General features: G+C 40.5%; 1 protein-coding gene across 3 annotated transcripts in view; it reads left to right on the top strand.

Annotated features, from left to right (window-relative positions):
* TENM2 (teneurin transmembrane protein 2) overlaps positions 1 to 26058 on the top strand; it is a 1031222-nt gene that overhangs the window by 871578 nt on the left and 133586 nt on the right. For all 3 annotated transcript variants that reach the window (XM_054036715.1, XM_054036716.1, XM_054036717.1), the window contains 3 exons: positions 952 to 1053; positions 16605 to 16799; positions 25560 to 25760. In XM_054036715.1, coding sequence (XP_053892690.1) covers positions 952 to 1053; positions 16605 to 16799; positions 25560 to 25760 — 498 coding nt within the window. The remainder of the gene's footprint in view (positions 1 to 951; positions 1054 to 16604; positions 16800 to 25559; positions 25761 to 26058) is intronic.

Consider the following 26058-nt stretch of genomic DNA (forward strand, 5'->3'; position numbering starts at 1 on the left):
AGCTAAGATTTCCAAATGCTTCACTCAAAGACACACTGGTTAAGATAAAACATAAAACAGGTTTATTAACTGCAGAACGATACATTTTAAGTTTTTATAAGTGATAGCAAACAGATCAAAGCAGGTTACCTAGGAAATTAAACAAAATCGCAATCTCAGTCTCATGCAAACTAGATAAGATTTGAATCAGCAATATTATACAAGCAGGTTTTAGCTTCCTTACACAGACAGGGCTTTCTTCTTTCTCATGTGGGACCCCCTTCTCCAGTTCAGTCTTTGTTCCTTCGGTGTTTCCAGGTGTTGTCTGGTAGAGGAGTGAGTCCTAGGTATGATGTCATAGTTTTTCCATATGGCGGGAACCCCTTTGTTCCAAGCCAGATTCCCTGCCCAGTTTGTGGAAAAGTACAGGTACCAAAATGGACTCCAGTATCATGTGATTTGGTCACAAGCCCTTGCATGCTCCTGATGAGTCATGGCAGCTGTTGCCCGTAGGCTGACTGAAGCGTCCACAGATGAGGATAAGCTTTTCCATAGTCCATTGTCTTTGTTGATGAGCCATTAGCACTGTCTGGCTTCTTCATTGTTGTACCTGAAAGGCTAGTTGTGGATGTTTCCAACTTCACAACATTTTTTAGTAACACATACATAACAAAATGTTATAACTTCATATACAATGATAGCACATAGAATCCAACAATATATTATTATTTAGCAGATCAAGACTTTTAGAATGATACCTCACAAGGCATACACACAACATATCATAATTATATGACAGTGGCAAATATGGGGGTGCCTCGGTGTCCCAGTAAACATTTAGCATTTTTTTAAAAGTGACCTGTCATTATCAAGTTGAATGCAAAACTTGCGCTGGATGTACATTCAACACTAGCTTTCTTTCTGCAGCCAAGAACAGGAATAACTAATGTGTCTTTGATGTCTGTCTTTCAGATTCAGTGCAGGATTGTCCACGTAATTGTCATGGGAACGGCGAGTGTGTATCTGGAGTCTGTCACTGTTTTCCGGGATTCCATGGTGCTGATTGTGCTAAAGGTACCATTTTACCCTATGTTAATCATTATTCTACAGTGTGTGTTAGGCTTTGACATGGGAGTGGATGTCCAGAACAGGTTAGTTACATGGATTCTATTGAGATCCAAGAAGTGGATTTTATATATATATATTTACACACACACACACACACACACACACCTTTATCTTCGATCTGACGGAGTTAAAGCAGTTGGTCAAGTGAAAATAATGCTGCATTGCTGATGAGCCTGGATAAGCGTAGCTAGTTTCTGTGCCAAGGTAGGTAGGAAAGAAGAATTTACTAAAAAGAAAAAGCTTTATTTCCAGTAAAAGCAGCTGAATTACCATCAATGCTTTCTGATAATCATTAATTTACCTGTAATAGAAGACTGAGAATCTTCTTTATTTGTACATTTTATATATTCTTTCTGGGCTAAGGATGTTTCTATTTCATAAAGGTTATTTTTAATCTTGTAATCTTTTTAAACTGTAATACTTACAGGACTTTCAGAAAATGAGAAAGAGAGATTTATATTCAGGGAGGTATAAAAATATAAAAGGGAAGTATAAAAATAACCCTATCCTAGAGACTTATTTTAGTGAACTAACACTGTGAGGTCCAGTGCTACAATTTACAAAGCTAACCACAAATGTAAAGCACATCCATGAATGGATGATATTGAGGTGTTACGTAATAAGTGTTTCTAACCAATTTGGGGTAGGTATTTTTGACGGGTAATGTTTCTGGTAAACATATTAAACTACAAAAAATAAAGTTCAAATCATGTTCAGGGTCTCTCAGACACAAAAATGCCAGAAAACTGAGAGTCAAGGAAGAGACTCTTGGCTTAGCCTAGCTACTGCAATAGACCAATAGTGTATATAATCAACTGCGCTGCGGAGATCCCTGTAATTCATGGGCATGGTGATGTTATTTTAAAACAGGCTTCACTCTCAATTTCCTGGTTTGTGTGGGATTAAGTCACACTTTCAGTACTGTGTGTTTGGGATTGTTTTCTTTGGAGTGAGGGTTCATTAATGTTCAAAGGGAGAAATATGCATTTTGGATACTATTTCAGATTCAGTGGTGACCCTTAAAAATATGCCCATTTTTCCCTAAATAAATTAATAAGTATACTTCAGTACTAGCCTTGTTACTTATACTTATACTTACTCTAGGGAATACTTAGGCGACATTATTATCTGAAACATTACAATAACTGGCAAGTTTTACGAAGGAGCCCACTGTATATATTCAAAGCATACGGCATTACTGTATGTGCTATACATGCATATTGACACTGGTGCACATTTATTTGTTGTTAATCTGTGAAAACGTGTGTGTAGTACCTTCATGCTTCACTGCCACTCTTTAGACATCTCGATTTTGGCCATTAAACATCTCATGTGCCTTCTGCGTTATGCAGCAATAATTCTATATGTACTAAGCCACTTTTGGTGTAGGGTTCTTACATCATCTGCTTTAATACTGTACTTCAAATTTATGGCAGAAATCACTGTTTGTTCAGACTCCATCAGACTAACAGTCATATTCTAGGACACTTGTCAAACAGTTATATCTCAATAGGTCTACTAGCACCACTCAATCAACACATAAGGCCTCTCCCTATCTTTCCTGCTCTCTTCCATGTGTTGTGTCTTTCCCCTTTCAAAAGAACAAGTAAAGTAGTAAATTCCGTGAATTTTGAGAAGCCCTTAATTTCTTTCCCCTTTATTAATGTTTGTAGTTAAACACCAGGGACTATGTTTTTAGGGGTCTGTAAAAGGGCAAAATGTGTATGCATGCAAACTTCACATGTACATGTGCAGATAGATACACATACAGAACAGACCAAAAACTGTAGGGATATGCACATGTGTGCATTATGACTATCTCAGTCATTGAACATACCTTTTAATATCTCCATTCATTTTGTATGGATTTTTCTGTCTACTTCAGTGGATACTGTATGTGAGAGCCGTTTGAGAGGGCAGAATTTAAAATTAGGATTCTATGTAATGTTAAGCTTAAAATAATAACATGATATACTGAAGTAAATCAGTTTTAATGAAGGTAGCCTTAAGCTATTAGTTCTTTGTAGATATGTTTTCACACCCCACCCTGCGCCCCCCTGCCCACAGCCCCACCACAGCTGTCCAGCACCCCACACAGAACCCCCCACTCGCTAGTTACCCAATACACACAGATTTCCCCTCCCTCCCTTCCTCCCTCCCTCCCAGTGCCCTTCCCCACAGCCCCACCACAACAACTACACAATACCCCACACTGACCTGCACTGCCCAGTGCCCTGACACACACACACACCTCCCCCATTGCCTAGTGCCCTTCACACCCTCACAGCCCAGCACCCCGCACACACCTCCCAGACACTAACTCCATCACACCCTGCCCCCTTCGCTGGCCGCACTCACCAGCCTTGCTGGGAGGTCTCCGGCTCCTAGGGTGAGAGTGGCGAGGGAGGTCTCCAGACTCTCCACATGCTGCACCCACCACAAGCGTGAGCTCCATGGCTCCCATTGGCCGGTAGAAGCGCCAATGGGAGCTGCCGGAGCCGTGGAGCGGGGCTTGTAGGAGCCGGCAGCATGCAGAGCCCCCCCACCCTAAGAGCCAGAGGAACCTGCCAGGGGGCGAGGTGGGGAGTCCCAGTGGTGCTCACCTGGGGTGGCTCCCATCCTGGGAAGCATCCAGCAGGCTGGTCTCCCTGGCTCCTAGGGTCATGGGTCGGATTGGGTGAGGGGGCAGAGGGCTCTCTGCCCACTCCCGGTGCCTGCAAGCCCTGCCCCTGCAGCATGCGGTGCTCCTGCCGGTGGGTGGACTCTGGGAGCTGCCCCAGGAAGTGGTAAGCGGCGGCGCCGTGGCTGCGGTGCCGCAGCTGCGGTCCGGACGGTCCCCGATATCGGGACAAAGGGCATCGCGACAGATATAAGGTCGGGACACGGGACAAGTCCCCTAAAATCGGGACTGTCCCAATAATATCTGGATGTCTGGTCACCCTACATGTGAGTGGATTGGATTTCACCCACAGTGGAGAAAGCTAATACCATTATGGATCCAATCCTGACATTTATACTCAATCCTCACTCAGGCAAAATTCCCTTTAAAATCAATGGGAGTTTAACCTGACTAAGGCCTTCATTTACCATATGAAAATTTCACATTTTACATTTTAATCTCAAGTGATTGAAGCACCACAGAAATGTAAAAGTTTTTAAATCAGAGGATAATTCAATGGGTGTGAGTCTGTCTTCAAAATATGTGTTTGCTTTAAGCCGGTGCAGAAGCGGCCATAAACTGAACTGTATTGCCAGTAACTTCATAGGTGGTAATATGTCCTTAAGTATATTTCATAAAAGTGCCCAATGACAGAGAGACAAAATAGTGTCAAGGAGGAATTCGGGGAATATGCACTTTGTAGAGCCATGATTATGTTACTTTGACACTGTGTTACATTTATTTTGTGTGTTCAGTTGTATTTTTCCATAATTCCCATGACACCCCTTGGGAGGTATTAAACGCATCTTCTTCCTCACCTTGACAGACCCTAATGCTTTTTCCTGTTCCTGTTCTAACACTGGTTTAGCTTCTTTCAATTGGCCAATGTCCCTTGCTAAGTGAATAAGCAGGCATGATTCCTACTGCCCTGCTTTTTGAGATTTGCAGTATTTGTTGCCGAAACAACCAACTGATCTAGGATCTTTGGAGTGTATCAAACTTACTATAATTTGTTTTACTCTTATAACGTTTTGAAGGGCATGTAAATTCTCTCACCTCAGGAAAAAAAGTTTATCCAAAGCCATCATCATACTGCAGGGGTAGGCAGCCTATGGCGGCACGCGAGCTGATTTTCAGTGGCACTCACACTGCCCGGGTCCTGGCCACCGGTCCGGGGGGCTCTGCATTTTAATTTAATTTTAAATGAAGCTTCTTATACATTTTAAAAACCTTATTTACTTTATATACAACAATAGTTTAGTTATATATTATAGACTTATAGAAAGAGACCTTCTAAAAACGTTAAAATGTATTACTGGCACGCAAAATCTTAAATTAGAATGAATAAATGAAGACTCGGCACACCACTTCTGAAAGGTTGCCGACCCCTGTCATACTGTTTTGCAAATGTGCTGATATTCATACATCTTTGAATTGTAAGGTGAACTTAGAGCTTGCATTATGAAATTGTTCAGCTAAACTCAAAAGGTGAAATTCTGCCCAGACTTATACCAAATGCAACATCACACAGGGTTCAGATACCATAATGATGAGCATGGTATAAACATCTACATAAATGAAAGGATGCAGAATTTGACCTGAACTGTTTGAGAGCTGATGACTGGCATTCTTGATTTGTGAAGAAAAATTAAGAGTCGACTAGTGATAGCTCCTGACGGTGGCCATTAAGTTGGCAGTTAGCGGATAAATTTCATTGATTATGCAATATAATAAGTAATTTGTTTGGATTAATATCTTGATCTAAAATGTTTTTTTTTAAAACCAGCAATGTGTAGCATGTTCCATCAGTTGCTTCTCCTGTCTGGCTGTAATAGAGCTCAGTTATTTATTCTCAGCTTTGTCCTGTTCTCCTTGTGTGGCTTTTTCATTATTTTATTTTCATTCTGTTTGTTTTTGGCTTGCTGGCAAAGGATGGCGCCATTTAAATAAGTATAAATACAAGGGTAGGTTTTTTCTAAATTATTTTTTTCATTTTGAGCTCTTCATTTTTATTGTGTTTAAAATTATTAATCCCATATAAAATTGTGACATATTTCTTTTCTTTATTTTGAAAGCATTTGGTATTTCTAATGGTTGCCTTTAAGAAGATAGACGCTCTTACCATTACCACTGCTTCTATATTGCATGTGTGCTTTTGATCTGCTGTATAAACACTTAACAGGTTAGATGCTAAATTATTGGGTAAATAAGTAGCTACTAACTACTGAAAATGATGACTCCTGCTGCCAATGGTTGTCATGGAAAAAAAACAATGGTAATATTACAAAACATAAAGTGTTTTAATTAGAGGCTGGTGAAACTGTTTTGGCAATCTCTGAACCTGGGGTTATTCAGAGACTTGTAGGTTGCCTGGCCTTGCCTTCCTAATCTAACACCCAAAATGCTCCCACTGAAAATAAACAGGTATGGGAGGGATTGCAGTGTGAAGTACTTGAAGGTGAAAGGGCATCTGGCTGATTTATTGATCACTCAGTTCATTTCTGTACTATACATCAGACGGGGGCCATCTCTTTTATCTATGGTGAGTGAGTGATCTTCTGCCTGTGCTAATGAGTAGCCCTTCTTAACATTTCCTTTCTATAGGATTAATGGAAAAGATACTTGTCTTCTTAATTTGATCTGAAACTATAGGAGGTGAATATAGAACAGGTGCACCAAAGACCCTAGCACATTCAGGGGAAGTGGATAGTGTGTGACAGAATAGCCTTGGCCTCTTGCCTGTCTGGCTGATGCTCCTTTACTCTGTTCTCAGTCAGTGAGGGAGAAATGTTCAGTCCATGTATAATGCTATCCCATTCACTGCCTGTGGTGTGTTGTTCAACTAAATCACTTCAAATTGGCACATCAACAAAACAGGAGTCAACAGGAAAACAAGGGTGCCCAACAGTGAAATGCAGTTTGTGGGATCAGCAGAGCTAGACCAGGAAAGAGGCCAGAGGTAAGGAGAGCGGGAAGGATGGTGGAAGGAGACAGAAGTGACAAGAGGGGAGAGGGAGGAAAGGAGAAAGGGTAGTCGGAAAAAGCTTACTGCCAAATATGTTCCATGAGCTCACAGCTCAAGAAGTGTCTCAGCATATGGACTATATTTGTCAAATAGGTACTATTTCTTTTTAAAACGCTGTATTCATGATTTGCAGCCAACACATACCCCACAACCAAGGTATTGGGCTGACCACATTCAGCATATTCAGCTTCCTTCTTACCATCTCTCCTTATGTCTGTCTTTGGGTATTTCTTTCTGTATCCACTGCAATAGCAGCGGCAATGTGAGTCTTTCATTCCTTGCTTTTTGATCTCACTATGAACTTATGCAGCCTCCAAACTCTTACCAAGATAAGACTGCCTACTTTTTCTTATGTGCCTGTTCTGAAGTTTTAGCCTGTGTGAATCAGCAATTGGTGATGAGTGCATGATAAATTTCCAAATCCTCATCACGCTAATCCCATATTTTGTCAGCTGATTTTCTGCATTCCTGGCAGATGAGCAATACCATTGGTTGTCATGCAAAGATCTCTCAAAGCTAGCATGGTGCTTTTAGTGTGAGTTTTCACTTTTACTGTGAGTTTCTTCCCAGTTTCACATGAGTGCTGTCTGCCCTTAAAAAATTACATCATTTTCATCATTAAAATGTCTTTTACTCTGTTAAACATGCCAGATATAACTGCAGAACAAATAAATTGACTTGCAGCCCAGCTTAATAGTTACGGATGGTCATTGGCATCTGTCAGCTGTTTCATGGGCTTTGTGAAGTGAGTTTGTGGCCTTAATCCAGTTCCTAGTGGACAGGTGTCCCCACCATAAAATCCAGCATCACGATTACCAATCTAAACAGATGCCAAGAACTAAACTCATTCTTAGGGGTGATCACTCCAAAACCGGGCTAAGGCACATAGCCAGTCAATAGCAGAGCATGGAATGGAACCCAGGAATTCTGACTTTCAGTCCTCAGATCTCACCCCAGCACACATGGATTTTACTGAAGATTAAAGGTTAAAACGGGACTGGAAAGTCAGGACTTCTGAGTTCTATCTGTAGCTCTACTATTGACTCCCTGTGTGATTTAAGGAAAGTAACTCAATTCTCTGCACTTCAGTTTACTATTCTCCAAGAACACATCTTGCTACCTCTGCAATATCTGACAGGGCCATTGTGAACATTTATTAATGTATGTAAGGTGTGTCATGAATAGGGGAAAGTATAGTTATGACACAGGTGCACAGATTATGCTGTAGCCCATGCAAAAAGACTCTTAAGAAGCCTCCCATCCCTGCATTGCTATAAATGGTATTTTTGGAAAGGGATGATTACCAGCTTCCAGCTTCTAGGCTTGTGAAGGCCCGAGGTAACAGTCTTTAAAGTGACTACAATTGAGGCATACAAAAACTATTTTAGGTCATCATTTTTAGAGGTTTCTATGACCTTCCTTGAACTCTGAATTGAACTCAGGATAACTAAAGTCCCTGGCTTTACAGGCAGAGGAAATAGCTTTTTTTAAAGCTTTCTAAAACTTTTCTAAAATAGTTTTTCTGTAACCCATGTGGTATATACACAATGCATGATGGTGTGGAATATGATTTTATTAGCATTCCTTTTGGATTACCTTTAATCATTTTTTCACGGCTTCATCCTCCATGAATAAAGTGGCCATTCCAAACTCATGCCAATAAAATCTTTATATCACACCATACTATCATACATTCCTTGTATGTGCATGTGCATGGTGATTTGCAAGACTGAAAGTGGGCATGTTCCCTTTCCCAAAGAGCTGACAGTCTAAGACAGAGAGGACAATAGTACATGTAATGGGGGCAAACATGTTGTTGAAGAGAGTGAATAGGATGGACTGCTGGAATAAGAGGAATAAAGAAGGAATCAGAAGCTGAGAAAGAGGGCACTTGTCAGGCAAGAAGTTTGGATCTTTGAGGGCAGCATACCAGTATCTACTGACTCAAAGCTGAGAGTGAAAGAGATAATAGGGTGAAAGAATGGAAAGGACTGACTGGGGGAATTATAGTAAAGATATAAATTGGCATAAGATTATACATAGAATTATACACTAATATTATATCCTATAGTGCAGTGTGTCTTGTGTTGTCCAGATGCCACAGTTGGCCACCACACTGTTAGGTGAAAAGTAATGAGACTGTATGACACGATGGTTCTCTGATTCCACAGTGTTTCCATCCCAAGGAGCATGTCTGCTTTTGCATTTCCTCAGTAGTTAGGCATCTTACTTTCAGGATTAGAGATTGATGTCCAAGACACTACAACAGAATTACCTTGCTTTTTGCTGGTTCCTTTAAAGTGGGACTGAGGTACATTGGCTGGTGAGTGTCAGAAAGTTTGTGCTCCTGTTAGTGAGCCTTGAAAGCTTCTGGAAACACTGGTAAAATGTCCTCATTAACAGCTTTTCCATGGACAGCATTGTAATAAGATTTTCAGACTTATCAAAAGGTGAGCAAGGTGCATACTCATTTGTTCTTTCCAGGTCTGATCCAAAGCCCAGTAAATCAATAGGAGTCTTTCCAGTGACTTCAGTGTGCTTTGTCTCAGGACTTGCTCCCTCCCCTATATGCATGTATGTGTACACGCAGAAGCTAAAATTAATGTTCATGTCAATGGATCCCCTGTGGCTAAGAGCTTTAATAAGATCCCCAATGCATGAGAAGTTGGCATCCCATGTTTGGAGATACCTGGGATTTTCCATATCAGCCCTTTTATGATGAGTTAAAAATATTTTCCCGCTGCTATGTATCTTCAGCTAAAGTCTGAGAATCATTGTGCTGCAATTACCATGCTTTGCAAGCCTGTGTTTTACTCACTGTGATGTAAAGTCTTTCCTCTTGTGTACTTAACATTGCTTAAATGTAGTTTATTTTTGTGTTTAATTGTCTTAGCTTACCTACTGGTGTTACAATCTGCGTTTTTTTTTTCTTTTCAAGTTACATTGTCTCCAGAGCCTTGCACTGATATTTTTTTCCATTTAGTTTTGACTCTTTCTCTTTGGGCTTGTATGTGGCGTCATCTTGAAAACTTTGTGATGTTGCTAAATGTCATTGAAGCAAATGGTGGAGTTGAATTCATTGTTGCAAATTAAGCAACAAAATTAAGTTGCTGTGCCAACTCTCTATGTTTGTCATATCTAAGTAATAGGAACGGTCCTGAACCAAAACCCCGAGATCTGAATGTCCATGATCTTTGGAGATGTTAAAATCTGAATTTGAATCTAGATTTGAATCTTTAGCTTGAACCCATCTACATTAAACACCAACACTTCCAGTTGAAATAAACTCAGTTAGCTGCCAAACTGCTTTACTTGCTCAAATGAAATTATTTCACTGCTCAAATTTAACAAAACATTTCAATACCTGAAGCAGGCTTATATGTATAGAACTCAGTAACTTAAGCATCTTTCAGTTAAACCATCTTTGGTAACAATGATAACATATATAACGTGAATTAAAATGAGACCCAAAGCATTTTGAGAATATTTTGGTATTAAACACCTAGAAGTTATACTGAGAAACCCACCTCAACCCTATTCAGCCTGCCACCGCAGTCCAGCTTAGCTGCGGTCAGGCTGCTGCCTCAGTTTAGGCTGGCTTTAGCCAGGCAGCCCTAACGAGAGCACGGTCACAGGAGCGGCTGTGATATAACTAAGGGTTACACATTCTTCCCTTGCAGGTTAGCCAAAACGTTATCTAAAATATTTAAAGAGGTGTGTGTTGAGGTTTGCATGGTGAGTCAGTGCATGTCTGTTGTAGACCTGTAAGGAGGACTTAAGGCATTGTACATTGGGCAAGAGAGTTCAGCTATTTAACTTTTCTTCTCTTTTCTTTCTTAGAAGCTTGAAACCCCATCTGTTTTTCACCCTCATTGGCTGTCTGTACTGGAAGAGCAGTGGAAGTGTCCAAGTCTAGATATTTTAGATATCCCTTCCTCCCCCCTCTTTTCAGTGATGAAGTTAACAGGGCTCTAACTTAGGTTCCCAGATGCTTGCCTGTGACAATTGTCTGTTTCAACTTCTATTTTCCCCAAATGCTCCTCAGTGGAGGATAGAAAACACTATTTCTTGCTGTGTACATTCCTGGGTTTAATCAGCCAAACAATCGCTGTTCCTTGGATTCTCAAAGCTGAGGACCAAGTTAGTGCTCACCACAGATGATTTAGTTGGGGATTGGTCCTGCTTTGAACAGGGAGTTTGGACTATATGACCTTCTGAGGTCCCTTCCAACCCTGATATTCTATGATTCTGTGATCATAAATGATGTTTGAAAGCAGGAGTGCTTGTATTAGTGTGATATTTGGATCCTGTATCACCTGATTTCAAATATCAACTAAGATGTTCCCTTCCCTTTCCCAGTCCCCAAAGAACTTTCAATTCCAATTTTCCCCTGCCTGAAACCCTTCCCTAGCAGGTCAGCACCCTTGCTTATCCCTAGACACTTCTTTAGAGAAGATAGTGGCATCTCCCCCACCCATTTAGGGGTCCAACTAGATCTTCCGGGGTAGCTAGCTGCATTACTTCTCCTCACTTCATCTTGGTGGACATGGCAAGCAGGCTCCCGCCTCCTCAATCTACCATTAAATATCGGGTCAGGCATTGGACAAAGGATATTTGATCCACATTTGTCTCACTGAATAGCACAAATATTTGTCATATTTGAATGGGTTTTTTATTTGAACATTGCTAGGGGCTGGTTTATTAGTGATTATTAATTGTATTACTGTAGAACTGAGGAGCCCTAGTCATGTACCTGGACCCCATTGTGCTAGGTGCTGTACAAACACAGACCTAAAATGATAATCTCTGCTTCCAAAGAGCTTACAACATACGATTTGGTATGGGTCCATAATGATTGGTCCCAGTATACAGGGTGCAATATTCCACCTGGTAACCACATGTGTGGAGATATACTCATCTTTGTGAGACTGTTGTTTACATTATAATATCTGTAAGCAAAGCAGCCATCTAATGGAGGTAGATAATTTGTAGGACAGTGCAGGAAGGGATAGCAAAAGCTTTCACTCTGACACCTAAGATCACACCGACAATAATAATGAGAAAAACGGTAACCTCTGATAAATTTTGGCCAAAGCAAAAGCTTCCTGAGCATTCAGAAGGATGTAAATATTTATTATGTAATTAATGCTGCTCAGTCACTTCTTAAAAAACCCTAGAATTTTTTGGTAGAGCAGCTTAAGTACTTATGGATTGAGAACTTTTATAACTCTCAAAATGGAGGCATCCCCATATCTCTACAGGTATTTTAAATGAATTGAATTAATCATAGGCTTAAAAGTCTCTAGCGATCTTCGTTAGCTTCCCTGGGTTTAATTAAAACATCTGTGCGCTTTTAATTTATCGATTCATCCAACTCATATGTCATGTTTTTAACACACCCCAGCATGCTCTGCATCATTTTTAACCCAATTTCCACTTAACTAAAGCAATTAAATTCACCCCGGATTAATTAAAGCATCCATACTTTAGTGCTTAAGTCAGCGTGTGCTGCTTTCCCCACATGGTTTCTGAATGTCAGAGATTTGACACACCTGATGAGTTTTTTGTCCTTCTGGAAATTTTTCTGTGAGTCCCTTTCTTGCTTACTAATGTGCAGTTTGACAGAACTAGAATAGAGAACTTGGTAAGCCTCAAGTCTGGACCACAGAACTAAAAGACTTGTAGATCATGGCTGTTGTGAATGACCATGCATTTTGAGTCTCTGTGCATATCTATTTCACCACAGTCCTGTCAGAGTCCCACAACTTGGCATCATATTTGGTTAACAATGACAGCAAAGCTTTTTGCCTAGCGGACCAAAGTTTAGGTTTTTGTATATCTCCTGCAACAGCTGATGACGTTCCTAAAACTAAAAGAGACAGGGAGCATTCCTTAAACTTCCTTAGGTGTTAGTGAAACAAGAAAACACTGAATCTTGAACTGGTATCTTAGCGGGTAAGTAAAGGGGAAAGTAGTTTTCAACTGTTGTCACCCAAATCTTGAGCTGAGTGTTCACTGCAGTTCAGGATGTAGTGTACAAAAGTTGCTTAAAATCACTTTGGCATTTCCCTGATCCCGGTTTGATCTGTGCCAGCAAACTCCTAAACATAAGTATAAGCAGCCTGAAGCTTCCTTGAACTTGTGCCGTTTGCCAACAGCCCTAAGGAGCCCTTACAACAGCTAGCAATTTCCGAGGCATAAGGACAGTTCAACCATTCCCCTTGTTTCCTGGCCACATACTCTTCACCCGACAGATGGAATAGCTGGAGAAGAGGGGTCTTGGGGCCACTCAGTCTAAGGATCCCCCTATACTGTGGGGGATTCTCTAGTGAACAGTTATGTCAGATTTAGAGCAGCTTTGTTCCAGGGGAGCAGCACAAAGATAACCTACTATAGCCTGGGATCTGGCCTTATATCTTATTTTACATTTTCACATCTATACAGGTACCTACGATAAAGCTCTTCGTCCAGTTACGGGTCAAAATGTGCACCTGGTTGATTAAAATGGGTCTGAGCAGAATTCAGGAGAGCCTGTTTTGTCAAACAAAACCAGCAGCTCCTGAAGTCCCCACTCCTGAAGTCCTCACACCTGAAACATTGATTTCTCTGACCCCTTTTGATCTCTGATTTTTAGCAAGCACTAGATCAAGCAAAACCACCTTTGTATCACCTGTCTGATGTTTTCAAACAGGGTGCCTAAAGTCAGGCGCCTAAATAAAAGTGGGCTGAGGCTTGCAGCTTATACTAATTTCAGTGCCGTTAGTGAATGCTGAGCCCTTTTGAAAATGAGGCTACTTACATTCAGGAACCTAAAAAAGATTTAGGAGGCTAACCTTAGGCATCCAGGTTTGGTCTACATCTAAATATGGAAGGCTTTGATATACAACCCTAGCATTAACAAAGTATAACTCCACTAGCTACACAGAAGTTTCACCTGCTTACATTAGGGCAGAATTTGCCCACTAGGATTTATATAGAGATAAACTAGCATGTGTCATTGAAATGTTTCACTTGGGTTGCTAAGGAAAAAACCAAGAAGGATACAGGTAGTAGAACCTTAATGTAATGTTATTTTGCAGATCTATGAAATAGGTTGTTGTAGGTGATCTATTTCACATAAATCTTTGCAGCAGTGGGACCTTATTTCCAGTTGAGTTTGATGCTGAGAGTGAAATGGTTGGTCTCAATTTAGTTTCTTGTGAACGATAATCCATCTCCCTCTCACACAATGTGCACGCACACACTAAACATGCATATTATATCAGTAGCAGCAGCTTAATCTTTGTTAAGAGGAAGTCCTGGTTTGAGTTATTACAGAGGCTGAATTAATTATTCCCTAGAGAAAGTGTTCCCAGAAGGTCAGCTTTGAGATCATTGGTAAGAAGTTCACACTATATCTGTCTCTACTACAATTCCCAGTGGAATAATAAAGAACTTCATTTCTAACTTGGCAGTTCTGTATTTTATATATCATATAAACACATAACTAGGAAACTGTGCAGCTTTGTCTAAACAACATACAAGTATTGCTCTACCACTGGGAATGCAGATTTTTTTAAGAGAAATTAAGCACCGAGTGTTAATGAAACAATATTAAGAATCTGAAAAAGAATTCTACTGTTGCTATATTCTATGTTACAGAAGACCTTATGCTCCACATTTATATTAGTTGTTAGAGGTGCTATGAGAGAGTTAAAAAATCTTAATCTGGGCTCCTATTGAATTTTGGGGTTTTACATTGTGAAGTTGCACAATTTTCATATTAAGAACCAAGAGGAAATAGAGTTTGGATATAGAAACCTTTCTTTCTTTCTTTCTTTCTTTCTTAATCCACTCCTCCTCCCCCCTCAGCAACACATTGTAAGGCTATTTTGGCTCAGGAGACAAACCTAACCTACCACAGATGAACTTCTCCCCACACTTCAGGGATGGGAGGATGATGGGATAAAGTCATGTCTGTAAGCCCAGGCACACACAATTTAGAGTTCTGTTTTGTAGAATCAAATGTGGTTGGTTCACCTGAGCTAAGTTTGGATTGTGTAAATATTTAGTTGCTGGACCCCAGCAAAAATTAGATACTTAAGATTTATTCAGAGACACTTGACTATATTTTCAACTGGCCTCATGCATTCCCATTTGTGCATGCAGTTCATTGTTTGATCACCCAGCTTTTCAGCCTAGACATGCAAATACCTGTGTGCATGTACAGAACATGTCTACACACAGTGATGTAAGTACACATACTTGCATGCATATTTTTGGGATTGCAAAATCAGAGGCTGTCTCTGAGCACATGGCCCTTACTATATATCCTTCTGTGGCAATTTGCATGTGAACATCTGTCATTTTTAAATGAATTTAAAAGATAGTAGTCTGGAAATTCTGCTAAAGTACAATTACTGAAATTCTTTTGAAGCATCTTGGGGGGTGGGTCAGCTTTTAGGCAGAGAGCTGGTTAGAAAGGGGCTTGGAGCTGTGAGCAAAGGAACTGCCTCCTGCCTTTTGATTCCTGCTGTGTTCAGAGAAACAGAACTATGTACATTCTGTGTAAATATATATGACTGCATCACAGATACCTGGCTCTACCATCAATTTCGCTTCTAAGGGGAAAAACCTGCACAGCCTTGAATATTGGCTAACTACTAGGTTCACAATGAGCAACATTAACATTGGTCTGAATATATTCCTTTCCTTTCATTTTTAAAAACGTATAGATTATTGCAAAATAGGAGCCAGTCGTCTTAATGGGATCAATAGGACAACTCAAGGGAGTAGGACTGCAGGATTAGGTCCCAAGTGTATAATGCAGAAATAGCTTAGGTACCACTGTGAACTCATTCTTCATTCTACATCCGATATTTCAGTGCTTGCTGGTGGTTCAAGTTAAGGGGAAAATAATAGTAATCATACAATTAAAATAAAGGCCTTTTTAAAAATAGAATGCAGCTCTTGTGCACCAGTATTTTTAACTTTTTAGAACTTAGCATTGCTGTCCAGTCATGGTGGGGAGTGGGAAAAGGGGGAAACATTCTCATAGTTTTCAACAGATCTACTGCCACCAAACAATATCAGGCAAAATAATGCATCCTCGCCCCTTCTTAAGACCCTCTCTGTCTGTCATTCTTGTTTTCTCCATTTTTGTGGCTGGTAATCATTCTCCCAGTCTTTAGCAGGCACTGCAGTTCATATAATTGCCATTTGCACTGTTCATTCTTTCTCAGTCCCAGCCTTTCTCCTAGTGGCAGGATGAAAGTGATGCAGATGGAGGCTTGAATTATTGCTTTGCCCAAGATGCCCAAAGTTATGAACTAAAAATGATGAAGTTTTGGGTACAGATCATTCAAAACACCATGTAAGAAAAAAATTGGCCAAACTAGTGTTGTATAGCAACATGCAATGGGACTTACTTCGAATGCATCATTAGAGCCTTACTCTCTGTAAATCAGGAATTACTCAGGTGTAAAACCAGTGTGACATCAGAATCAAATCCATTCATTTTGACTTGTTACTGATAATCATTGCAGACTTCTCCGTAGTTCTGAATATTAAGTCAACAGTCTGAATAATGAATAGCAACTATATATTGAGTATGGACAGCAAATGTGTGTGCTTGTATTTAATATCTACAGATAATTAATCATACCCATACTTTGAGTAATCAAATACTGAATTATTAAAGTCTGACTTAGCATTTTCCATTAAATTAACACCTTTAAATGTATCAACTGTAGCTTAGCAGTTTATTTTTAGAGCACTTTTATGGGCTTTCATATATGACTCAGTGTGCTCTCTTTATCTCATTGCATTTTCCAGCTGCCTGCCCAGTTCTGTGCAGTGGCAATGGACAATATTCCAAAGGAACCTGTTTGTGCTACAGTGGTTGGAAAGGGCCAGAATGTGATGTACCCATCAGCCAGTGTATTGATCCCTCTTGTGGAGGTCATGGTTCTTGTGTTGAAGGAAACTGTGTCTGCTCTGTTGGCTACAAAGGAGAAAACTGTGAGGAAGGTAAATGCTACAGTACAAACTCTGTCTCTGCTTTGAGCTTGTCTTATGGTTTGTGGAGCTAAATGGGAAGGAGGGCAGGGAAGAGGAGAAAATGCTATGATTATGCTGTAGTATAAAACTATTATAACAGAGAGTACTGAGGAGGGAATTTCAAAATTTTGGTACCTCCAGTTTCACAGGCCTGTGAAACTTTAAATTATATTTTTTGATCTGCCATGTCGTTAAGGTCCTTATTATTCTTCAGTGGTAGAATTGTCTGCCACAGGTAAATCTGGGTGATTCTTTTGTTGAAGAGTCAAGATGATTCTTTTCTTTCTTTTTTTAATGGATTATATTTATTGAACATTTAAAAATGTAAAATGGTGAAACAAACAAAAGAGAGAAGTGGTATAGAAAATGGCATAATTGAAAACTGACAAAAGGCAAACGTTTCAGTCATAATTAATGCAGAAAAGAGGAGCTGGATTTAGAAGACTGCAGGTATCCATGTCACTTGAGGCATCATGTAGGGTAAATCACTCTTGTTACAGACAATCTCATAGAATTAAAGAAAAGTAGATGGTACATAGGAAAGACACCAATTTAATGAATGCTAAAAAGCTCCTTGTATTGAAAATGTAAGTAGCCGCAGTTTTTGTGTAGACAAAAATGAGAGGGTTTAACAAAATAGCCTCACTGTAAATGGTCATAGATCAAGCCCAGCAGTGTTTGTTCCTCATCTTTTCTGTTGCAACCTAGATAAATTGGAGCGCTGTCTTTTTTTAATCTTGTTGTTTTAAAAAGTGAATTTAATGCTCCAGAGCAGGGATGGGCAAACATTTTGGCCCGAGGGCCACATCTGGCTATGGAAATTGTATGGCAGGCCATGAATGCTCATGAATTTGGGGGTTGGGGTGCAGGAGAGGGTGAGGGCTCCGGCTGGGGGTACGGGCTCTAGGGTGGGGCTGGGAATGAGGGGTTGGGGATGCAGGAGGGAGCTCTGGGATGGGACAGAGGGGTTTGGAGGGTGGGAGGGGGATCAGGGCTGGGGCAAGCGGTTGGGGCACAGGGAGGGTCAGGAGTGCAGGCTCCAGGCGGTGCTTACCTCAAGCAGCTCCCAGAAGCAGCAGCATGTAACTCCTCCGGCTCCTACACGGAGGCACGGTCAGGCAGCTCTGCACACTGCCCCATCCACAGGTGCCACTCCTGCAGCTTCCAGTGGCCATGGTTCCTGGCCATTGGGAGCTGCAGGGGTGGCGCTTGGGGCAGGGGCAGTGTGCAGAGGCCCCTGGCTACCCCTACACGTAGGAGCCAGAGGGCAGACATGCTGCTGCTTCCAGGAGCAGCGCAAACCCTCGACCCCGCTCCCCGGAGGGAGCTCCAGGGCTGGATTAAAACATCTGAAGGGCCAGATGCAGCTCCCGGGCTGTAGTTTGTCTACTCTTGCTCCAGAGGGTTCCTAGATAGACAGCTCTGAAGTCCTCTGCTTATCATCACAACAGGGTCGTGTTAGTTCAAGTCACTCCATCTGGATCGGCCAGTCAGTGTTTCTCAGCTTGGGTTGAGATGGTAGGTCTGTGACCATTCTGATTCAAAACTTGGCTCTCTACTGAGCATTCTAACTGTGGCGTAAGAGGACTCTATCTGCTAAGAACTAGACTGAGAGCACTAACTCATCTCATAGGCTAGTAAATAGCTCTTCTCCCATCAAAGAACATGATTGGAGAAAATACTGGGTTTCCCCGCCCAATACCACTATGTTTCAGACCTATTCTGTAGAGATCAGATCCTCCATCCTCATAAGTGAATGAGACTTTTGTCCCTTAATTTGCTGGAAGCAGATAGATGCCCATAATCCTTAGCCTCACTACTAGACTATCAACACTGGGTTAAGTAAGCCAACTACTATAGAGTGTTTTCCTGTCACCTTCTCCCAGGAATTGTTTACAGCACCATATGGATTAAGGATTTAATCCAAAAGTCAGTGGAGATCTTTCCGTTGATTTCAGTGGGCTTTGGATCATGCCAAAAGTGGTCAATTCAGTAGTGTCCTTGCCAACTCCCAGAAAGGGAAATTTACAGTTCAGCTGGCAGTAGGTGATTAGTGGGGGTTCTTAAAACATTGTACAATAAAATACCCAAATATATCTAACATTCTCATGGAATTGCATAAAAATCATCAGTAGTGGAAAAGACTGATTAAAGCACATCCCTCTGCATCCATCCCATTCCAGGGTGCAGGAATGTTCCCTTAAATATAAATGTTACCTTTTGTTCAGTCTAGTTTAAAATTAGTTATGGGATTCCACCTCATCCCTTGTTAAAATATGGTAGATTCAAAAGAATAATCTAAAAGATGTCAGCATTAGGAGGGCTTTCCTGATAGTTAGCCTAAATTTACCTGTCTTTCATTTCATCCTATTAATTCCACTTTGTGCCACACTAAACGATTCCTCTCCTACCCTGGTTTTTATAACCTTATAGACAGCTATGACCAATCCTATCTTCTTTTGTTATCATTTAGCCAGGTTATACATATTTATTAATTTGTAGCTGTCCTCATGAAACAGTTCCTCCTGACACTCAATCATTTGTGTTGCTTTTCTTCAGATTCCCTCCAATTTCTCTGCATCTTTCTGATGCTGAGGTTTCCAGAGCAGAACACAGCATTCTAGGTGCCGTTTCACCCAAATACGTATTGGAGTGTTTTAGGGATTCCATAAACATTTGCATGAATTAAATTCTACACTAATTATAAATTGTAATCCCAAAAGTCTATAAGAAATTATAGTAGGGTTGTGGCATCACTATAGTTAAGGTGAGGCTAATTTACTGTTTAGAGTACTTTGTGGATTTCAGCAGCCAATTTTCCATACTTACTCAGATTGCCTCATGAGGATTCAGAGTAGGGTTAGTGATCCAAATTTGAGGCCCTTAAAGCAAGAGCTGCCACAGATACAGCCCCCCCCCCCTAAAAATTATGTGACATCAACATTTTATGATACTTACAATATTTGTATAAGGGGCAGGAGGAAGCAGAGCTGGTATCTGAGTATACAAGCCAGCCGAGAGTTGCCCGATGCTACTATCCCTTGACCCTTTGGTCTAAGGATTCCCCATGGAACATCTCCTCTGCCCTGTAGAGCACTCTCATATATGCTACCTTATTGTTACAAATCCTCAGGGCAAGAATAGATTATTGTGCTTCTCTGCTTCCACAAGCACAGAAACGAGGTGTTTGTGATCCCTTTGGTGGAGAGACACCTTTCCTCATATCGTAGCGTGAGCGGTGGCGACCTGCTGCAAATAATTCCTGCACTGATCTGTACCATTGTACCTAACACAATGAAGGCAGTTGGAGTGCCCCCTGTAGAGCAATGAGAGAATACAATTCTGTGGGGCACAGCACGTAAAGTAGCACTCTTACTTAGTCATTCCTCCTATCTGTTTATGAGAGGGCAGCCCTGGCTGAAACATACTTTGCAATATATCCACAGTGGCTCTTGCCAGCTCCAAAGGGCTGAGTTTAAGGTTTATTTAAGTACTACCTGTGCTGAAAATTTTGCTGATGATGTGAATGCCAATCAACTTTAACTGTGCATTAACAAAGTTTCGGAGCAGTGAATTTGTATGTTAGGAAGGAGGATGTATCTTCACAGGCAGGGTTGCTAACCTAGTGAGGAGGGCTTTAAACTAGGTTCACTGGGGGATGGTGACCTAAGCCCAGAGATAAGTGGGGAAGTAGGATACCAGGAGGAAACACAAGGAGGAGGGTACAGTACAGGAAGCCTCCTGATACATACTGAGAAAGTAGGGCAATCGGCTAGTTATCTTAGGTGCATGTACACAAACGTAAGAAGCCTGAGAAACAAGCAGGAAGAATTGGAAGTCCTGGCACAATCAAGGAACTATGATGTGATCAGAATAACAGAAACTTGGTGGGGCAGTTCACATGACTGGAGCACTGTCATGGATGGGTATAAACTCTTCAGGAAGGACAGGTACGGGAGAAAGGTGGAGTGGTTGCATTGTATGTAAGAGAGTGGTATGATTGCTCAGAGCTTCAGTATGAAACTGGAGAACAGCCTGTTGAGAGTCTTTGGGTTAAGTTTAGAGAAGAGAGCAACAAGGGTGATGTCGTGATGGGAGTGTGCTATAGACCACCGGATCAGAAGGATGAGGTAGACGAGTCTTTCTTCGGACAACTAACTGAAGTTTCCAGATCACAGGCCCTGGTTCTAATGGGGGACTTCAATCACCCTGACATCTGCTGGGAGAGCAATACAGCAATGCACAGACAATCCAGGAAGTTTTTGGAGAGTGTTGGGGACACCTTCCTGGTACAAGTGCTAGGAGCCAACTAGGGGCCATGCGCCTCTTGACCTGCTGCTTACGAACAGGGAAGAATTGGTAGGGGAAGTAGAAGTGGGTGGCAACCTAGGCAGCAGTGACCACGAGATGGTTGAGTTCAGGATCCTGACGAAAGGAAGAAAGGAGAGTAGCAAAATATGGACCCTAGAATTCCACCCTCAGCAAGATGACACTAAGTTGTGAGGAGAGGTAGATACGCTGGAGGGTATGGATAGGGTCCAGAGTGACCTAGACAAATTGGAGGATTGGGCCAAAAGAAATCTGATGAGGTTCAACAAGGACAAGTGCAGAGTCCTGCACTTAGGAAGGAAGAATCCCATGCACTGCTACAGGCTGGGGACTGACTGGCTAAGCAGCAGTTCTGCAGAAAAGGACCTGGGGATAATAGTGGATGAGAAGCTGGATATGAGTCAGCAGTGTGCCCTTGTTGCCAAAAAGGCCAATGGCATATCGAGCTGTATTAGTAGGAGCATTGCCAGCAGATTGAGGAAAGTGATTATTCCCCTCTATTCGGCACAGGTTAGGCCACACCAGGTGTGGTGTGTCCAGTTTTGGTCCCCTCACTACAGAAGGGATGTGGACAAATTGGAGAGAGTCCAGCGGAGGGCAACGAAAATTATTAGAGGGCTGGGGCACATGACTTACGAGGAACGGCTCAGGGAACTGGGGTTATTTAGTCTGCAGAAGAGACGAGTGAGGGGGGATTTGATAGGAGCCTTCAACTATCTGAAGGGGGGTTCCAAAGAGGATGGAGCTAGGCTGTTCTCAGTGGTGGCAGATGACAGAACAAGGAGCAATGGTCTCAAGTTGCGGTTGGGGAGGTCTAGGTTGGATATTTGGAAACACTATTTCACTAGGAGGGTGGTGAATGGGTTACCTAAGAAGGTGTTGGAGTCTCCATCCTTAGAGGTTTTTAAGGTCTGGGTTGACAAAGCCCTGGCTGGGATGATTTAGTTGGTGTTGGTAGTGCTTTGAGCAGGGGATTGGACTAGATGACCTTCTGAGTTCTCTTCCTATCCTAATATTCTATGACTCTGATTTAATAAGCAATGCTTGAAAAGATAAGGTTTTTAAAAGAGAAATGGATTGCAGAAGGCAAGCTGTATTAACTGCAAACTTGGAAGGGACAATAACATGAAAAGAAAGGTTAAAATAACCTTTTGCATACATCATTTGGCAAATAAAATAAAAATTCCATAGCAATGACATTGCTACCTCAAAATTATTTCCCTTCTGTAAATATTTTACACATTAATTCAGGAGCTATTGAATAAAGGATGGAATATGAAATGGTTTCTCAACATTTTAAGCATTCACCCAGTCTTATTTAAATTTTCTAAATGATTTAACTGCATAACAGAACAGGTAAACATACCTGAATTTATATTAAAGTATGAAATCTCTTCTGTTGATTTGTGTGTCTGAAAAGAATGGGTCAGTTTGATTCATATGCCATTTTTCAACTGGGAAAAGAAATTAGCAACTGTGGGTCAGCATTTTTTTTCTTCCAGTTAGCATTTTATTTCTGATATTCATCATAGTCATATCATTCAAACAATTTACCTGTAATGGCAGTGGCACCAAAATCGATATTTGCAATCCACAATTTTTGCTGCATAAACACTCTTGCTCTATTAACAAATTTGCACATGAAAATGAAATGGCATGTTTGTCAGGTTTCATTCAGTATGGTTTGGGGAGAGACAAGTGAAATTGACAAATTAGGTTAAGTTAACAGTGTTTTTCTTGTCAGTTTCATGGTTGAGTCATTTTTCAGTGACATTTAACTTCATAAATGTAATTCATGATTCTTTGGAGGTTTAGAGTACATATTGTTCGGAAAACTCCTTGACCTCTTTTTTTGTCCTTAGGGATACAAATTGCATTCTCTACCCTTTTTGTCAAATCTACAGAGAGCCCAACACTAAATGAGTTCTAATGATCTAAGCTGCCAAGGGGCTGTGGGTTCTAAGTCTCACATACTTAACTGCTAAAGCACACTATCCTTTGTTTAAACACCACAGAGATTTCATTTCTAAATCTTTATTAAATAAATAACCCCCTTCTGAAGATGTGGGGCTAGAACCTTAGCTGGACTAAATCAGTTTAGCTTCATTGAAGTGAATGAAGTTCTGCCAATTTACACCAGCTGAGGATCTGACCCTAGATATCAACCCTAAAAGCATTGTATAAAATTGGAACAAGATTTGAAACCAAAGTAAACTCACTGCTCCTTTAAAGTCTGAATGCTGTTACTCAGCCAGATGATGGATTTTAAATAGCTGTAACATGTATTTATCTAGAACAATAGACAGAGAGGTTTAGCGCAAGTTATTCTACAAAATAAGTGTGTGTGTGGAGGGGGGGTGATGACAGGTGTATTCTGAGGTAATAAATCTCAACTGCTTTTCCTCTGCCTGCGTACCATAATTCAAGAAAGTGGAAAGATGGCTAATTCATCTGTAAGAGGGATGTATTTTTCATTCTCTCTGCGCTACTTTTATTATTGCTTCAATTTTAAGTGGACGGGTTATACATTCCTAAAAGCTACCCCACATCAGTATTCAACAATACTTTTTATGGTTATCTATACTTTGAGGCAGAAATTTAAAATAGCACACATATTTTATTATCTCTTTTTTAAAAATAAACTTTGGGATTTACCCATTCCAAAATTTCTTTTAAATATAATAGATAAAATTCACCAAACTGTAATCTTTTCCCCAGAGTCAGGATGAGCTCTGAGGGTCATTCAAAGTTAGTTTGGAGGGTCTTTTTATAATAATAATAATTAATAAAAAATTAACAAATAAATTGTTTGCCGGATTGAGAAGAAATACCAAAATACCGCGGAAGAGACTATTCTGACTTTTGACAGTACTTTGGATCCTGCCAAAAGCAGAAAGTGCCAACATCTCAATGGGGAGTCTGTTCTTCTGAAATATCCAGCTTGATTTATAGACCAAAGAAGTTTGGATAAACTTCTGAACTTTTGGAAGCTTATCTGAACTGAACATCCAAACCCTCCAGGTTTGCCTATAAATAGTAAAATATGTTATATTTCCAAAACTAATTAACTGAATATTAAATTATTTGCAAAAATGTGGCCAATGCCATCGTTATAGTCCATAATCTCACTAGAAATGCTATAGTAATTTATTCCTGTAGTATTGTAATCTGAATTAAAATAAAAAAAATACTCCTGTTATCTCTAAGTTCGTGTCTGCTTCAATCCTGTGCAAAGTACCTGATCTAGATACTCATGTTTAAAGGTTCTATAATGTCTCTTAAAATAATTTGACAAGAATTTGTGTTTATGGAAAAGGCTGAGATTTGAAAGATCAGGTATTGTTCATGCAGAGTTCAATGAAATTGTCTCTTCCTTCATTTAGAAGGATAATCTTTGGGAAAAGATGAGAGATAAATCACTTTCATTATACACGCCGTACTTCATATTGCCTCAAGAGCGAATGCCAATCATTCTTAGTTCTTGAGTTGTGAACTAGTCAAGGCATTAATTCATTTTACTTAGGACATCAGTTTGATCTTGGTCATCAGTTCCATAGTGGAAGGTTGTTCATAAACCTTTAGGTTGACATTTACAGTAAGGTGCAGTTCACTTAAACAAACACTTGATATAAGGTAAACACTTTGAAAACTATGATGTCACCATGAGTTCACTTCTGATACAACAATAGCATCCCATTGTTCAGTGAAATCCAAGATGACACCTGCAAATGTCTTTCCACCACCATAAAAAAATCCCATTTTAAACAATTACCTTTTTTTCAGATTGAGAAATGGGGAAGATGTATCTTGGCTTTTGTTAAGAGAAGAAATATGGCTACTGGTTGGAACAGGGTTTAGGCAATTGGGATTCTTAGGTTCTAATCACAGCTCAGCCAATGACTATGAATAAAATATTCAAAAGCTCATGAGTGACTTAGAAGCCTAACGGAACCTAAGTCAGTGAGTCTTAGGCCCCTGAGTATTCAAGTCACTTTTGAAAATGGGACTTGAGCTCCAAAGTCATGTAGGTGCTTTTGAAAATGTTAATCTCTATGACCATGGGCAAGTCACTTTGTGCTTCCATTTTCCATGTGTGACATGAGTTTAATAATATTTCTCTTTTACAGTACTATAACATTAGTAACAATCATAACAATTAGTTAAAGTTGGTACATTATTTTTTTCAACTTTTAGAGCCTGTGTCCTAGCAAAGACATTTTGTCTTCACCAGTTCTCAAAACAGATATAAATGGTCTAAAAAACAACTGCAAGAGTTTGGTATATTCACTGTAATAGTATAAACTTACAAAGCACTGATCTGTCCAGCAGTATCATCCAAACTATACACCCGTAGGAACCAACCTTTATTCACACAGTATTTCTTTTGTTTTCTTTGTTCAGTTGATTGCTTGGATCCAACCTGCTCCAATCAAGGTGTTTGTGTGAATGGAGAATGTCTCTGTAGCCCGGGCTGGGGTGGCCTAAATTGTGAACTTCCCAGAGCCCAGTGTCCAGACCAATGTAGTGGGCATGGGACATACCTCTCTGACACAGGCCTCTGTAGCTGTGATCCTAACTGGATGGGTCCTGACTGCTCCGTTGGTAAGAAAAAGATTTCTACCCTGCTTTGCAATAATCTACCTGTCCTGTTTACTATACTGTTAACATTAGAATATCAAATACAAGTTTAAAATACAAATGATTTACATGAGACTTACATTACTCTTTCAGCATCTGATCAGTGAACAGTTTGTTATACTCTAGCTATTATAAATGAGCAGCTTCATGATAGATACTATACATTGTAATGTTCTGAACACAGGACTGGGATCTAGGAAATACTGTGTTCCACCTCCCTATTCTGACACTAGGGCCTGTGGTAAATCACTTAACCTCTTTG

Source organism: Malaclemys terrapin, chromosome 8, assembly GCF_027887155.1.
Source record: "Malaclemys terrapin pileata isolate rMalTer1 chromosome 8, rMalTer1.hap1, whole genome shotgun sequence".
Lineage (NCBI taxonomy): Eukaryota > Metazoa > Chordata > Testudines > Emydidae > Malaclemys > Malaclemys terrapin.